Here is a 16,370-nt window from a genome sequence, read left to right on the forward strand (position 1 = left end):
TTACCGACATTTACCATGCGGAGTATTTCTCATATAGCTGTATTTACCCATATTTACCTTGGATTTATACATACCTTTACCAGAATATTCAATGCTATATTTATCCCCCTTTACCCACATTTAGCTGTATTTACCTTGGATTTATACAACCTTTACCAGAATAATATCATATGCCCCCCTTTACCCACATTTAGCCGGTAGTTAACCGATTACTCCCCAGAATTACCCATGATTTTGAATCATAACACGATTTGTGGCCAAACTCAGCATTATTTATTGGATAAACATATCAACAATGACAGTTAGGATTTCTAAAGGGTAAACAGATAAATAACAGATATACAATTGTGGCCTTGTGATTGAACATTGGTCAACTGTCCTGTGTACAAGCTGATCAGTTACAAGCAGCTTTTATCATGGATGATATTTAAGAAAGTATTTTATCATCACACACTATCTAAACCTATCATCAGTCTCCGTCATTGTGCACTGACAAACAGGCTTTAGAAATTATATACAATATTTTTGCCATACACTATTTGCCCATCACATTTCATCTGCAATCATCCCAGTCTCTACCAGACTCTGGCTTGGTCAAATACTAATAGGGGACTTGAGTAATAGGAGTGAACCAACTGGCAGGCAGATAACTGAATAGACTACAAAGGACAGAAATCCCATGGAAACTTATTTGTCCCTACTTGGACAAGCTGACATGTCTGCTTGGAAGTTGGAGACTACAATAAGCACTCAGTTAAGAATTTGCAATGTACTTACTGTGTACTGTAACAGTTGTATCATATTATATTGTGTGCAACATCCAAACTATGCTGTCACTGTTAACAAATGTAAAAAGCAAAATGTGCAACTATGATCAAGATGAATGAAAGAAACAGTAACATGACACTGAAATGCAGTGCATTAATGACCTATGAAAGACTTATGTAACATTCAATGGGGCCTGTATTGTTTTACACTTTGCCAACATGATCCTATTACTAGTATTAGCATCATGTGATGCTACATGTTTATTCAAGCAACAATTCATCATTTTCGAAACTTCATAGATTGGGGAATTAATAAGTTCATAACAGATTAAAAACAACCAAGTGATCTGGCTAAGAAATCCATTTCCTTTGGAGAAGGGTGAGGGTCAGATGCATGTCAGGGCTCAAAATACCACCTGTATATGCAGGTACAAGCATATTGTATGGGACCTGTGTAGGTACAATGTAATTCTGACAATTATGTAAAATGTATCATAATCACACGGTTCATACAATCACACAACAGTGAAACACAATTTGCTTCATACTGGAAGTCTTCAAAGCTATGAAGATTTTAGTGGCCCTTAGGTTAACAGCAATCACATAAAAGAACAAAGTTGTTGTCAATAAAGATATTGAAATACAGATGAGTAAACTTTTAAAGTCCAGCCAAACTGTGAACACCTGAGTTACTAGTACATTCTGTGGAACTGCGTACAGACATCCTCTTGTCATCTATATTCAAGTCCACTGCTGAGAAGCACTCCGTGTAGGGTCCAAACAAGCACAGGCTGCCTTCTTCTGTGTCTGAATGCTGAACTTCTTGGCATGAGTTTGGAGTCCTTTGTGTGGTGAGTCAGTTCCTACATGATAAAACAAAAGTATCACAGAATATAAATCTATGTGTGGAAATCTAGCCTATTTAAATTTGCAACTGAAGGGTAGTCCCCATGTGTACTGAAAATTGATAAATATAGAATACAACAACATGGTGTACCAGCCTAACTGGGTCAAGCGATCCGACCCGTGGGAGGGCTGGGACTGAGAGTAATGCCGAATACATTGTGTTGTATTTTTCATGTAAATTTCATGTCGTCATACCTGGGCCACGATATTGGTCGATACGGGTTTTCTGGACCGGGTAATGAAAAGCTGTATCACACAGGCTTCCATCGAACACTTCAAACGTACTCTACCCACACCGAGGGCGGCGTGGTCTAAAATTCGAATACCTGATTCAGACGTTAAAATTGCTGCTGTAACTGTTTTTGTTCGAGGACACCAAATTTTTTAAAACTTCTGGCGCGTTTTGCATCGAAACTTGTGTTTTCTCAGGTAGGTATGTTACAAATAAAATAAAACATGGTGTATTGAAATACATCATCCTCGGTCCCACCCCTCCTACGGGTCGGATCACCCTCCGGCCTTCGGGTGATCCTGGTACCTTAGGTGATACAGAATACTCCGTGTTGTATTCTATACATGTATATCATATCCAGGTCGGAAAACTCTCAATTTAATTGCTAAACTACTCATAAAAAGGATAAAACTCGCTACATTGTTTCAACCTGCACGGTGCCAACAACTCTATTCTTTAAATAACATCAATTCGAGAAAAATTCGAACAAAAGAACTCCATTCGCTTGAGTTGAGTATGTTCTATTCAATTGATGGAAACCTGTCTAATACAAATAAAAAGCCTGTGTGATACGGAAAATCATCATCCGGTCTGGAACACCCCTATCAAATGTTATCAGGTATGACACAAATAAAAAATATATACACAGCAATCAAGGAACATGTCACACGATTTTGACATAACTGGGGTAGTTGTGCTTCGTCCCATCACAACAACTAACTAAAACCAGACTAAGCAGAATCATGATAACGGCATGCCTCGGTAAACACTGAAGTGTGCCAATGATGATATTGGTCATGCAGGACTGTAGTTTTGAGGCTTACCTATGGAGTGTGTAGCAGCATAATTTGAAGTACCCAGCAGCTAAACTTCTGGCTGATGCTTGCTTTACTTCTGGCTATCCACCCTCACAACTTGTGCTGCATGTCTGAAGGAGGTATCTACTGCAGCTGTACTGGAGGCATATAAAAAGGGAAATAATGACACAATCAGATCCAGCCATCCCTGAATTTAATACATACACACCGTGACTTAAATCCATACCTTAAATATAATAGTCATCAAATTAGTGACCAAACAACTGTCAGTTACTGAACAGTGTTCAAATTGTTAAAGGTTAGCCCTTGATAATAATAGTCACAACTAGATCGACAGCCTTGGCTGTGTGATGCCAGCCATGATTTGAACGAATACATGAATAAATATATTTAAATATGTATAGTACTAGTATAATCTATAAAATATAAATAATCATTTGGAAGCATTAATTTAATCCTACTGGTTTCAAGTTTAACAGTATGTATGTGACTACAAATTAATTCTCTTATCAACGCACAATTATTCACCCATCAAGTGCTGTTGCTGTTTTGTATCATAAAACCAGATACGAAATGCCTGTTGTCCAATACATTTTCCTATTAAATGGGGGAGGGGGGCAGGTTAGTTGGAGACAAATTTGTTTCTAACGATTACATGTCAATAACAAAACAAGTGGGAAAAGCAAAAGCGAACCTACTTTTTGCTTAAAAAACGAAGCACACTGAAAGGCAAGCACAGTCTATATATTTTCTACTCACCGAAGTACACGTTGGATCCTGCGGGGAGGAGTGCGCCGCCCAGGGTGGGAGGGGGGCGGCCGCCAAACGTACAACTAAAACATCATTCACGATAATTTTCCGTCCGTTTGAGCTTACACCATATTCCCCCTACACTCACAAGCCTCTCCCAAATTGCTGACCGACCATAGCAGACTCCTTGTGCCATTTGTAGCGTAGAAAGCGATACGTAAAACCCCGTAGTCATGTCTGATCTCATATCTCGTAACGACATTTTGTAATCGTCCCGCCCGCATGGTGCGCATGCGTTTCCGACGGTCCAATCAGATCGTAGTATTTCTGTGGCCTTTAGGATGTTGACCCTGAGGTCAGAAGTTGACCTTTTAGGACCCAGCAAGAAGGCCATGGGGGACATTTGTGACACAATGTGTAAAGCTTATAAGGCCTTTCTTCCTTGGTTAGATTCAAGTTTGCTTTACAGCATCTGTTTAAAGATTGACCTGTTATCTTTTGGATTTTTCACTGTAGATTTTAGAGTTGTTTTAACTAAAAGCTGTGACCTTTGTTATTTATCACAAACTGTGTAGCATATAAATACATAACTTAAGATCTGTGATTGTGAACTGTCTTGAGTTTTAACTGAAGCATTTTTCTTCATAAATATATAAGGGGCCCGTTATGTAATTCTAAGTATGGTAAACAATCATGGTAAAATACTTATTAATAGAGTCACTCATTCATGAATGAACTACACCTACAATTTCACTCAAGGCCTAAAAAGCTAGTCGACTGGTAACGATGACTGTGTTCAACTTTTATGCTCTGTCCCCAATACTATTATCTCAGGGCGGTGAGGTGTTCTATACCCTTTGGGTGCCCCCATCCTGACATAACTCTTATCTCAGGGCAGTGAGGTGTTCTGTACACTGTGGGTACCCTCGCCCTGGGATAACTCTTATCTCAGGGCGGTGAGGTGTTCTGTACACTGTGGGTACCCTCGCCCTGGGATAACTCTTATCTCAGGGCGGTGTGGTGTTCTGTACACTGTGGGTACCCTCGCCCTGGGATAACTCTTATCTCAGGGCGGTGTGGTGTTCTGTACACTGTGGGTACCCTCGCCCTGGGATAACTCTTATCTCAGGGCGGTGTGGTGTTCTGTACACTGTGGGTACCCTCGCCCTGGGATAACTCTTATCTCAGGGTGGTGTGGTGTTCTGTACACTGTGGGTACCCTCGCCCTGGGATAACTCTTATCTCAGGGCGGTGTGGTGTTCTGTACACTGTGGGTACCCTCGCCCTGGGATAACTCTTATCTCAGGGCGGTGTGGTGTTCTGTACACTGTGGGTACCCTCGCCCTGGGATAACTCTTATCTCAGGGCGGTGTGGTGTTCTGTACACTGTGGGTACCCTCGCCCTGGGATAACTCTTATCTCAGGGCGGTGTGGTGTTCTGTACACTGTGGGTACCCTCGCCCTGGGATAACTCTTATCTCAGGGCGGTGTGGTGTTCTGTACACTGTGGGTACCCTCGCCCTGGGATAACTCTTATCTCAGGGCGGTGTGGTGTTCTGTACACTGTGGGTACCCTCGCCCTGGGATAACTCTTATCTCAGGGCGGTGAGGTGTTCTATACCCTTTGGGTGCCCCCATCCTGACATAACTCTTATCTCAGGACAGTGAGGTGTTCTGTACACTGTGGGTACCCTCGCCCTGAGATAACTCTTATCTCAGGGCGGTGTGATGTTCTGTACACTGTGGGTACCCTCGCCCTGGGATAACTCTTATCTCAGGGCGGTGTGGTGTTCTGTACACTGTGGGTACCCTCGCCCTGGGATAACTCTTATCTCAGGGCGGTGTGGTGTTCTGTACACTGTGGGTACCCTCGCCCTGAGATAACTCTTATCTCAGGGCGGTGTGGTGTTCTGTACACTGTGGGTACCCTCGCCCTGGGATAACTCTTATCTCAGGGCGGTGTGGTGTTCTGTACACTGTGGGTACCCTCGCCCTGGGATAACTCTTATCTCAGGGCGGTGAGGTGTTCTATACCCTTTGGGTGCCCCCATCCTGACATAACTCTTATCTCAGGGCGGTGAGGTGTTCTATACCCTTTGGGTGCCCCCATCCTGACATAACTCTTATCTCAGGGCAGTGTGGTGTTCTGTACACTGTGGGTACCCTCGCCCTGGGATAACTCTTATTTCAGGGTGGTGTGGTGTTCTGTACACTGTGGGTACCCTCGCCCTGGGATAACTCTTATCTCAGGGCGGTGTGGTGTTCTGTACACTGTGGGTACCCTCGCCCTGGGATAACTCTTATCTCAGGGCGGTGTGGTGTTCTGTACACTGTGGGTACCCTCGCCCTGGGATAACTCTTATCTCAGGGCGGTGGTGTGTTGTACTGCGAGTACCCTCGCCCTGACATAACTCTTATCTCAGGGCGGTGGGGTGTTCTGTACACTGTGGGTACCACCGCACCCCTATATAAGGCCTTATACCAGGGTCCATCCCTGACAATGTAATACATGCACCCCTATAGAAGGCCTTATGCCAGGGTCCATCCCTGACAATGTAATACATGCACCCCTATATAAGGCCTTATACCAGGGTCCATCCCTGACAATGTAATACATGCACCCCTATATAAGGCCTTATACCAGGGTCCATCCCTGGCAATGTAATACATGCACCCTTATATAAGGCCTTATACCATGGTCCATCCCTGACAATGTAATACATGCACCCCTATATAAGGCCTTATACCAGGGTCCATCCCTGACAATGTAATACATGCACCCCTATATAAGGCCTTATACCAGGGTCCATCCCTGACAATGTAATACATGCACCCCTATATAAGGCCTTATACCAGGGTCCATCCCTGACAATGTAATACATGCACCCCTATATAAGGCCTTATACCAGGGTCCATCCCTGACAATGTAATACATGCACCCCTATATTAGGCCTTATACCAGGGTCCATCCCTAACAATGTAACACATGTACCCCTATATAAGGCCATAAAAGAGGGCCCATCCCTGACAATGCAATAAATGTACCCCTGTTTAAGGCCTTATATCAGGGTGCATTACCAGCATTTACCCGTATTTATCCAAATTTACCGGGTAAATATGTGCTAAATTTGGGTAAATATTGTACATCAGATTTACCAGGTATTTACACACCAATGGTAAGTTTGGTAAATCCGATATTTCATGCAGTGACACCATCAAGATTCGCATCGGGCGCCGTGGAGAAGTCAGGAGTGTGTCGATACAGGTGACCGACGTCCCGGGATATCCTCCCGTGTATAACGAGACGTGTGAAACTCCGATCAACCCCACCGGTAAGGACTCTGGAGAATTTCTGTTCAGATTTGATGGAAGTGTGGAAGCCGAAACAGAAACTGGAGAGGTGTTTGCGGCCAGAACGACATTAAGCAAGCCTCTTGAAAGGTGGGATTCTCTGACGCCATTTTTCGAGGCAGAAGCCAGCAATTGCCGGTTTCAGCATATACGGGTTCTTCGTAACCTGAATGATTTAGTAGCTGCAGAACAACTGTGGTTTGGCAATGCACGTAACCTTTCTTGTCGTGCAGACGTCAGCAATGCCGAATTTTCTTTCCACTTGTTCAATGAAGAACCTACGGATGGCTATCTCAACTTTATGTACATGACAACTTTGATATTTCCAACAAAGAGTACAATACGGTTTGTTTGCCAAGTCCCGCCATTAGGAAAACCAGTCAGAATAGGTACACCCCCCAACCCAACAAAAATTGTACACGTACAGTCGCTAAACATAGCAGTCCATCCGCAAGGCTGTCCTGTTGGAAAGTATGGGGTATTCTGTTTAAAGAACTGCACATGTAAGAACGGCGCACGCTGCCACGGGTTTAATGGGGCGTGTAAATGTCAACACGGCTGGCAAGGTGTAGCCTGTGATATTCCTAAACCTGACATTGCCGCAACAACGACACCTAGCGATTCAGCGGCCATTTACATTTCCTCAAACGTGACGATTCACTGCCGTGTGTACCACATGATCATCGATGTCGAAACTTTGACGTTGCGGTTTCCAAATGAATCTGAGATCATGAGTGAAGGTGTAAATCAATTAGACATAAAGGTTTTCAACGCACAGTTACACGACGAAGGGCCCTATACATGTCAGGCTCGAGACAAGGACGGAAAGGTCTTCAATACAAAAATTGTGTTAAACATCATCTGTCCATCAAATAGAAAAGGCGAACTCTGTGATGAAGTGTGTGATTGCCTACATGGTGCCAGTTGTGACCGGTGGGCTGGTTGTGTGTGTCCACCGGGATGGACGGGAACCAGGTGTCAGACACAATGTCCGGAGGGCACGTACGGTAAAGAATGTACACAGACCCGTGGCTGCCAAAATGGAGCGAGTTGTAGCCCAAGCGACGGCAGGTGTAACTGCACGGCCGGCTGGTACGGATCGAACTGCGACGGAGCCTGTCCCCAAAGCAGGTACGGTTGGCGGTGCCGGCAGGTTTGCAGCTGTAAGAACAACGCCACCTGTCACCACGTGGACGGCAGCTGTGCGTGTGTGCCACCGTGGGGAGGGAGGAACTGTGATAGATTGCAAGTCTCTCAACCTACATTGCTAATTGAAATCCTTGTTCCTCTGAGCTCCATACTCCTAGTTGTTTCCGTAGCACTAATAGTGCTATGCAAGACGTGCGACGTCATAAAACGCGACGCACACGAAGCCGAAGTTCTCCGTGAGCTCAGGCGTATGGAGGAGGATCTAGCACAGAGGCTACAGCCGGGCTGGCTCAGACGTTGGAAGAAGAAAATCAGTCATCTTACTCCTGGTGACCTGATAGGGGAAGGAATGTTTGGGCGGGTGATACAAGCGCAGCTTCGCACACCTGAAGGTGATATCCCCGTGGCCGCCAAGACTGTCCGTGCGGAAGATCCACAGACCTACCGTGACTTTTACCGAGAAGCCGCCATCCTAATTGTCGTACATGAAGAGAAAGACCACGATGTTCGAAATTCAAACATTGTCCAGCTCTTAGGGATGATCACCACCTTTAAAGAAAAGTATATTCTTCTGGAGTATTCACCAAAAGGAGACCTCTTGTGGATCCTTCGGCAGTTTAGAGAGGGCGATGGGGACGACCAGGCTGCCCTTCTTGATCGTTTTCTACGATACGCAGTGCACGTGACACGAGCGCTAGGAGAACTGGAACGTCTGCGCATCGTACATCGTGACGTGGCCGCTCGGAACGTCCTGATCACGGTGGACGATGTGGCCAAGCTAGCCGACTTCGGCCTGGCACGAGACGTGTACACCACCGCTGATTACGTCTCTACGACTCAAGACGGATGTCACAAACTCCTTCCGCTGAAGTGGATGGCGCTGGAGTCCATCGAGACCAGCGAGTACACCTGTCAGAGTGATGTCTGGTCCTTCGGCGTGCTGCTGTGGGAGATCGCCACGCTGGGGAAAGATCCGTGCTACGATGGCAGGATTCAGCTTAGCTTTCTACAGATGGTAGGGATTCTGAGGCAAGGAATACGGATGGAGAGGCCACCGAGATGTCCAGAGGATCTGTACCGACTGATGAGGTCGTGTTGGCGCGACGTTCCAGCTACAAGACCGACTCCAGAAGGGATAGAAAAGAGGCTGCTGCAACTGTTGCGTCATAACATTATTGAAATGGAGACTGTCCTTTAGATGTGTCGCACACTTTGCACACGAAAGATTTGTGCGCACAGATTTACAAGCTATCATATACTTACAAGCGCGAACGGTTGATCATTCCTTGCCCTTGACCTGTTACGTAAAGAAAATGTAATATTTAGAAAGTTTCCATCTTTGTGAGATCCTGGCCACCAGCAGTCGCCTAAGAAACTGACTGCAGAACCTTCTGTTAAGTCTAGATGACTTTGCAGGATGGATTTGAATTGTAGTTTAGTCGTGTTTTAGTACTAGATGAGTGTCTAGAGTTTTCACGTGCATGTATTGTTAAGTGTCTGTAATCAAACATTACGTCATATAATTCAAGTCGATGAAGGTTAGTTATTTAGGTAAAAGAAGCGTTAAACAGCAGTTACTCAACAATTGGATATGATTTTTGAAACGGTCAGACGTTTCAGACAGCCATCCGGTGCCTTTTGTTAGCGTCACTTATGTCATGTGTTGATACATAATTTTATGTAATAGTGAATTTAGACGCAATTTTGCCACGGGCATAGCTGTTATATACTTTTTTTTTACTATGGTGCTGGTCATTCAATTGTATGTTGAGTTGTATTGCTTTTATATTGTATATAACAAGTTGTAAGCTCTCAGTTGTCATGTGTTTCACTGAAGCCATCAAAGTAACCAAAAATCTTTTAAGTGAAAAGCAGTATCCACCATTTCAAAGGGGTTATGAAACCCCGGAACAATCCAAAGCGTAATCAGGATAGATTTTGAAAGTAGTGACTTCATGACTAAATCCATGGCCACAAACTCAGAATGTTAAATAGATCTAGACCACGCCATAGGGCGTTGGTACGCCAATATTTCTACTCGCGTCACACTTTCGAAAAGTCACGTGCACTGAAAGCTATCGGGTCCTTCAGTTATCCTGAGGAAGACTAATGGAAGAAGAAGGAAATTTTTGGAAAAACGAAGTGAGTCCCACTCATTTCGTAGTGGTAAAGTCTTTCTATATATAATGAGTTTCAAACTCTACTGGTACATGACATTAGCATTATCCCAGGCACTTCTGTTGAGGCTACCTTACCTGGTAAACCTTTCGAAATAGAACTAAACAGGGCGCAGTGCAGTGAAGGACATCACTACTATATCAGGTGTGAAAGCGGTGAAAGTTGTGATTACAGAACACTTAGTGTGACAAATCCAACGCAGGTCCTCGGGCGATAATTAAGGTATTATGACGTCGTTTCTGCTCGAGTGACACTCGTCGGTGCAGTGGCAGTGTCCCCGTGTGGGTTCACGGTTTGCCATTGTCGGTAACCTCAATGTAAGTGGACGGCCTCGCCATGGCAGTTAACCTGATACCAACACTCCTTATTAGTGTCTACGTCGTCTTGACTCGGGCCAGGTTAGCGGAGGGGCGCAGCTTCAACGTTTCCGTGCCTGAAAATGCTCCAGTCGGGACAGAGGTTGTCGGTGTGCGACAATGGCTGGGCATGCAGAAAGCGGAACTTCCGTGTGTGAAAACGGAGGGAGATCCGTACGGCAGGTTCCTTCTGACTAAGGAGTGCACCCTTGTGGTGGCCAACCCTCTGGACTGGTCAGTACAGTCGGAATACACCATCAAGATTCGCGTCGGGCGTGTTCAAGAAGTCATTAATGTGTGGATACAGGTTACTGACGTCTCGGGCTATCCTCCCGTGTATAATGAGACGTGTGAGACTCCGATCTCTCCCGCAGGTAAGGACACCGGAGAAGTTCTGTTCAGTTTTGACTTTAACGTTGAAGCAAAGACGGATACTGGCGACGTACTTGCGGTTCGAAGGACATTAAACAAGTTTTACGAAACACGAAACATGAGGAAGTTTCCTAATACTCGATTTTCCTACACAGAAAGCAGCAATTGTCGATTGCAGACTATTTTTGTTGTGCGTTCACTGAATGATTTAGTAGCTGCAGACCAACTGTGGTCAGGACAGTTCCGTAACCTGCCCTGTCGTGCAGACAGCAGAGATAGCGAGTTATCGATCCACCTCTACTCTTATACAATGATGGGTGATTTGATTCGGAACTATGTCATTGAACGATATTTCGGCACTCTCAACTTTATCTACCTGATAACTTTGACATTCCCAGCAAAGAGCACTGTCCGTCTTGTCTGTCAGTTTCCGCCGTTAGGAAAACCAGTCAGAATAGGTACACCCCCAAACCCGACGAGACTTGCACATGTGCAGTCGCTAAACATAGACGTCCACCCGCAAGGCTGTCCCGTGGGAAAATACGGTTTACTCTGCGATAAAAACTGCACCTGTCAGAACGGCGCCCGGTGTCACGGGTTTAATGGGGCGTGTAAATGTCAACACGGCTGGCAAGGTGTAGCCTGTGACATTCCTAAACCTGACGTCGCCGCAACAAAGACACCTAGCGATTCTCGGGCCATCTACATGTTCACCAACGTGACCATTCACTGTCGTGTGTACCACATTGATGTCGAGACTTTGTCTTTGCGGTTCCCAAATACATCTGAGGTCATGAGTGAAGGTGTCAATCAATTAGACATCAAGGTTTTCAACGCACAGTTACACGACGAAGGTCCCTATACGTGTCAGGCTCGAGACAACGACGGAAAGGTCTTCAATAAAACAATTGTGTTAAACATCAACTGTCCACCAAATGGGAAAGGTGAACTCTGTGATGAAGTGTGTGATTGCCTACATAGTGCCAGCTGTGACCGGTGGGCTGGTTGTGTGTGTCCACCGGGATGGACGGGAACCAGGTGTCAGACACAATGTCCGGAGGGCACGTACGGTAAAGACTGTACAAAGACCCGTGGCTGCCAACATGGAGCGAGCTGTAGCCCTATTGACGGCAGGTGTAACTGCACGGTCGGCTGGTACGGATCGAACTGCGGCGGAGCCTGTCCCAAAAGCCGGTACGGTTGGCGGTGCCGGCAGGTTTGCAGCTGTAAGAACAACGCCACCTGTCATCACGTGGACGGCAGCTGTGCGTGTGTGCCACCGTGGGGAGGAAGGAACTGTGACAAATTTCACGTCACTCAGACTACATCGCTGATCGAAATCCTTGTTCCCCTGGCCTCAATACTCCTAGTTGTACCGTGGTAGTAATCGTGCTGTACAAGGCTTGCGGCGTCAAGAAACACAAAGACTACGAAGCCGAAGCCCTGTGTGAACTTAGGGGTGTGGAGGAGGATCTAGCACAGAGGCTACAGCCGGGCTGGCTCAGACGTTGGGAGAAGAAGATCCGTCATCTTACTCCTGGTGACCTGATAGGGGAAGGAATGTTTGGGCGGGTGATACAAGCGCAGCTGCGCACACCGAAAGGGGATATCACCGTGGCCGCCAAGACTGTCCGTTCGGAAGATTCACAGACCTACCGAGACTTTTACCGAGAAGCCGCCATCCTAATTGTCGTACATGAAGAGAAAGACCACGATGTTCGAAATTCAAACATTGTCCAACTCATAGGGATGATCACCACGTCTAAAGAAAAGTATATTCTTCTGGAGTATTCACCAACAGGAGACCCTTTGTGGGTCCTTCGGCAGTTTAGAGAGGGTGATGGGGACGACCAGGCTGACCTTCTTGATCGTTTTCTACGATACGCAGTGCACGTGACACGGGCGCTAGGAGAACTGGAACGTCTGCGCATCGTACATCGTGACGTGGCCGCTCGGAACGTCCTGATCACGGTGGACGATGTGGCCAAGCTAGCCGACTTCGGGCTGGCACGAGACGTGTACACCACCGCTGATTACGTCTCTACGACTCAAGACGGATGTCACAAACTCCTTCCGCTGAAGTGGATGGCGCTGGAGTCCATCGAGACCGGCGAGTACACCTGTCAGAGTGACGCCTGGTCCTTCGGCGTGCTGCTGTGGGAGATCGCCACGCTGGGGAAAGATCCGTGCTATGATGGCAGAATTCAGCTGAGCTTTCTACAGATGGTGGGGATTTTGAGGCAAGGCATACGGATGGAGAGGCCACCGGGATGTCCAGAGGACCTGTACCGACTGATGAGGTCGTGTTGGCGCGAGGTTCCAGCTACAAGGCCGACTCCAGAAGGGATAGAAAAGAGGCTGTTACAACTGCTCCCACATTATGTTATTGAAATGGAGACTGCCCTTTAGACATTTTTTACTTTTAGAGTAGCAAACGAATGATAAATATCTGTTGAGCTGGTTTACCCACATATTCATAAGCTATTAAATATACATGCATGACGAACTGAGCTAATATGTTAGGCCTCTAACCTAAAGAAAATCTAATATTTGGAAGTTTGTTCTAATCTGAGTCTGGTAAGCATATACCAACAGATTGTAGTACCGACTGCTAAGTCTAGATGGCGTTGCAGAAGTGTATTCTAATTTTGCCTGACTATGTCATTTTCACGAGTCTTAATATCGTGAAGTGTCTGTAATCAGTTATTATGTCAAATAATTGCAATTGGTACATGTTTGTGATTTTTAGACGCAATCTTGCCACTGGCATTATAATCATGCATGGTGCTGGTAATGTAATGGAAATTTGGCAAACCTGTATGTTTTATTGCCTTTTGGTTTTGTATATTACATTTATAGCTTGTATCATGAAATGCCAGCAACACGAGGGTTCAAACTGTTTGTTTGATGATATGTAGAGTTTTAAGTCTTTTAATCGTCATGTTCTTAAGACTACTGTCCTCATGACTTGTTTTGTCTTGAGTCTTTAAATCACAATGTTCTCAGGACTTCTGGCTTCGATACTTGAGTCTTGAGTCTTTAGGTCGTTATGTTTTGATGTTCTTAAGATTGCTGGCTTGATGACTTGTCTTAGATCTTTAGATTGTGTGTTTTTAAGACTACTGTGTTTATCATTTGTGCTTTGAGTCTTTAAATCCTCGTGTCTGCATGACTAGTACTGAGTCTTAAGATCGTAATGCTATTAATATCACTGTCTGCACGACTATACGCGTCCTAAGTCTTTAAATCGCAATGTTCTTAAGATCAATGTCTGCATGACTATCTATATTTGAAGGGCATTGAACGAAGTCATTAGACCACAATGCATCACAATTATACTTCACATTCGCACTTGAACCTGTGAACTGGCTTATGAACACCATGTTCCCAGGAGTGACTGTTTTAACGTTTTTTTTAAATCTTACCTTCGCCATCTGGCTGACGCCTTTGGGAGGGGGTGGGGTCTGGTTATCCGACCCCATCGGAAGTTGAACCTGGGAGTAATGCGATAATACGAAGGCCTTATCAACTGATAGATGACGTTAAAGCTGTCCTCCTCCAAAGTTTAACGGCCCAGATGGAGAAGGTTACTGTTTAACTCGATGTTGGAGGCCCCAGCGGTGCTGCAGATTTGAGTGGATTGATGACTTCCTCCGCAGCGCCATGAATAATGGAGTAGCGTCATCACGTCCGGACCTCACTGTCTGGGAAGTTAGCTCGGCTCCTAATCAACACATCTATAGTTTAAACGGACTGGTAAATAATGGATCAGTATCGCTGGGGAGGAGGGTGCAGAATTGTGCTACCAAGCCGAAAACGCTACATGCATGGGAAGAGGTAAACAGTAGGAAGTCTTCAATCAGTCGATTTCTGAACATAATGCGTAAAGCTGAATTGAGTAAAACCACATGCGAACACAAAGTTCAAATGCCAGAGCAGTCTAAAGAAATACACTTGTGTTGGATATCATAGTACTGCCCCAGACGACCACTTGGCATAACTGTCTGTAGTTCTGGTGTTATTGTTGGAAAGGTTGTATAGTAGCAGTACATCAACCGAAGTGTCATGATCATCGTAGCCAGGTACTAAATTCATTACACGGAGGGGTCCCCTGCGACTTCCCTTCTTGTGGGATCCCAAAGAGACATAGACTATTGGAAGACTGCTGATCAGTTTAAAGCACGAATCGATACAAAGTACATTCCCTTTCTCACCTGCACTATTCGCCTGTAAAACGGAGTCATACTGTTTTTGTTTTCATGCCCAGTCTTTGTTTTCCGTCATCACCATGTTAACTATAAGACTCTGGAAACACAGACAGACAAACAGACACACCCAAAACTATATCTTCATTTTTCATGGAGATAATAAGTTCATTATACAACGTCATCGTTTCACATTAACTGAAAGACGCAGTCAACAAAACACGCTTTTTTTAGGTTGGGAAATACTTTATTCTTCCGGAAAATTTAACATAGTCAATCTTTCTCTGTTATCCACATTCAACAAATCAGCACCGATCTACCTGCCTACTAATCTGCCTATAAACCCTTGTTTTAACTCCGTAGCTAAATGTCTATAAGGTCAGAACCATAAGGCCATCTAAAGAATTTATTTCACCCTTCCAATGCATCGCGAATCCTCTCCTACAAATGTTGCATGAAATTCGACCTTTACGCACACCTCAAACCATGCGTAAACGTTCTATTTCTTCACTCGAGTAAAAAAGGGACCTTTACGCAAGCTTTAAGGTATGCTTACAGATCGTTCGGTGGAAATACTTTCCATCCCGGCATGGGGAACAACATTCCGCTGTCCCGGCTGTAACTGGCAGCCACAGCAGGTCCGTTCCTAATACAGATGCATAGCTCACATGCCCTGTGCTCACTGCACACTGGCCAACAGACTGCGGCCGCTGACGTCACGCCTACGTCACACTGACGTCACGCCTTTGCCTACTCCTCGCGGCGTCTTGTCGAAGAGGACCGGAACAATCGGGATTCTGGCGACACCAGCGTCGGCAGAAAAATCATCGGACTTGACTCGTAGCGAGTACAAACAACAGCAGGCATTGGCCGTTTTTCCATGATATCATTTTGTCAGTAATTATCCCGACCTGTTCCTGAACTATCCAAAATAAATCTTGTTTCTCTCCAGTTCGACAGACACCGGCTTGAGGTACTTGGTCAACAGTTTGTAGGTCCCTTGGAATCTCAGATAGACATCTCTATAAAATGATAACATCTATTAAGTTTCATGTTCAGCCAAAAGTGTGCATAGTTCTGAGGTATGCAGAGCAGCAAATACGATCGTTTTCCGTCGTTGTAGCCTATTGCACCAAAGGGGCGGACACGCTATCCTACTCTACAGTGATTGCAACTCCCCCAGCTTTATTCGCTTTATACACAACATCTTGCTGAGGAGAGCTATAGACAGATTGCTATGATGAGGGACGTTTGTAAGTTACCAACGGATCCAGGTCTATCTAATC

The 16,370-nt window shown here is 45.3% G+C and overlaps 3 protein-coding genes and 1 long non-coding RNA gene across 4 annotated transcripts; 3 read left to right on the top strand and 1 right to left on the bottom strand.

Annotated features, from left to right (window-relative positions):
* Nucleotides 1–250: 250 nt before the first annotated feature.
* LOC118409883 lies at nucleotides 251–3,749 on the bottom strand. The gene is made up of 3 exons (XR_004830499.1): nucleotides 3,483–3,749; nucleotides 2,730–2,860; nucleotides 251–1,630 (listed from the first exon to the last, which is right to left on the bottom strand). It is a non-coding gene; the product is annotated as an uncharacterized LOC118409883 (long non-coding RNA).
* Nucleotides 3,750–3,814: 65 nt separating this feature from the next.
* LOC118423895 (receptor tyrosine-protein kinase erbB-4-like) lies at nucleotides 3,815–9,325 on the top strand. Its single transcript, XM_035832215.1, has 2 exons — nucleotides 3,815–3,828; nucleotides 6,681–9,325. Exons 1-2 carry the CDS (start codon nucleotides 3,815–3,817, stop codon nucleotides 9,169–9,171), a joined length of 2,505 nt encoding a protein of 834 aa, XP_035688108.1. The 3' UTR covers nucleotides 9,172–9,325.
* A 1,162-nt stretch (nucleotides 9,326–10,487) lies between these two features.
* On the top strand, nucleotides 10,488–13,826 carry LOC118423921. Its single transcript, XM_035832240.1, has one exon. The coding sequence runs from the start codon at nucleotides 10,488–10,490 to the stop codon at nucleotides 12,261–12,263; it is 1,776 nt and encodes a 591-aa protein (XP_035688133.1). The 3' UTR covers nucleotides 12,264–13,826.
* On the top strand, nucleotides 12,440–13,288 carry LOC118423952 (tyrosine-protein kinase receptor Tie-1-like). The gene has a single exon (XM_035832285.1). The coding sequence runs from the start codon at nucleotides 12,440–12,442 to the stop codon at nucleotides 13,286–13,288; it is 849 nt and encodes a 282-aa protein (XP_035688178.1).
* Nucleotides 13,827–16,370: the final 2,544 nt, after the last annotated feature.

The sequence above is a fragment of the Branchiostoma floridae genome, chromosome 1, assembly GCF_000003815.2.
Source record: "Branchiostoma floridae strain S238N-H82 chromosome 1, Bfl_VNyyK, whole genome shotgun sequence".
Lineage (NCBI taxonomy): Eukaryota > Metazoa > Chordata > Leptocardii > Amphioxiformes > Branchiostomatidae > Branchiostoma > Branchiostoma floridae.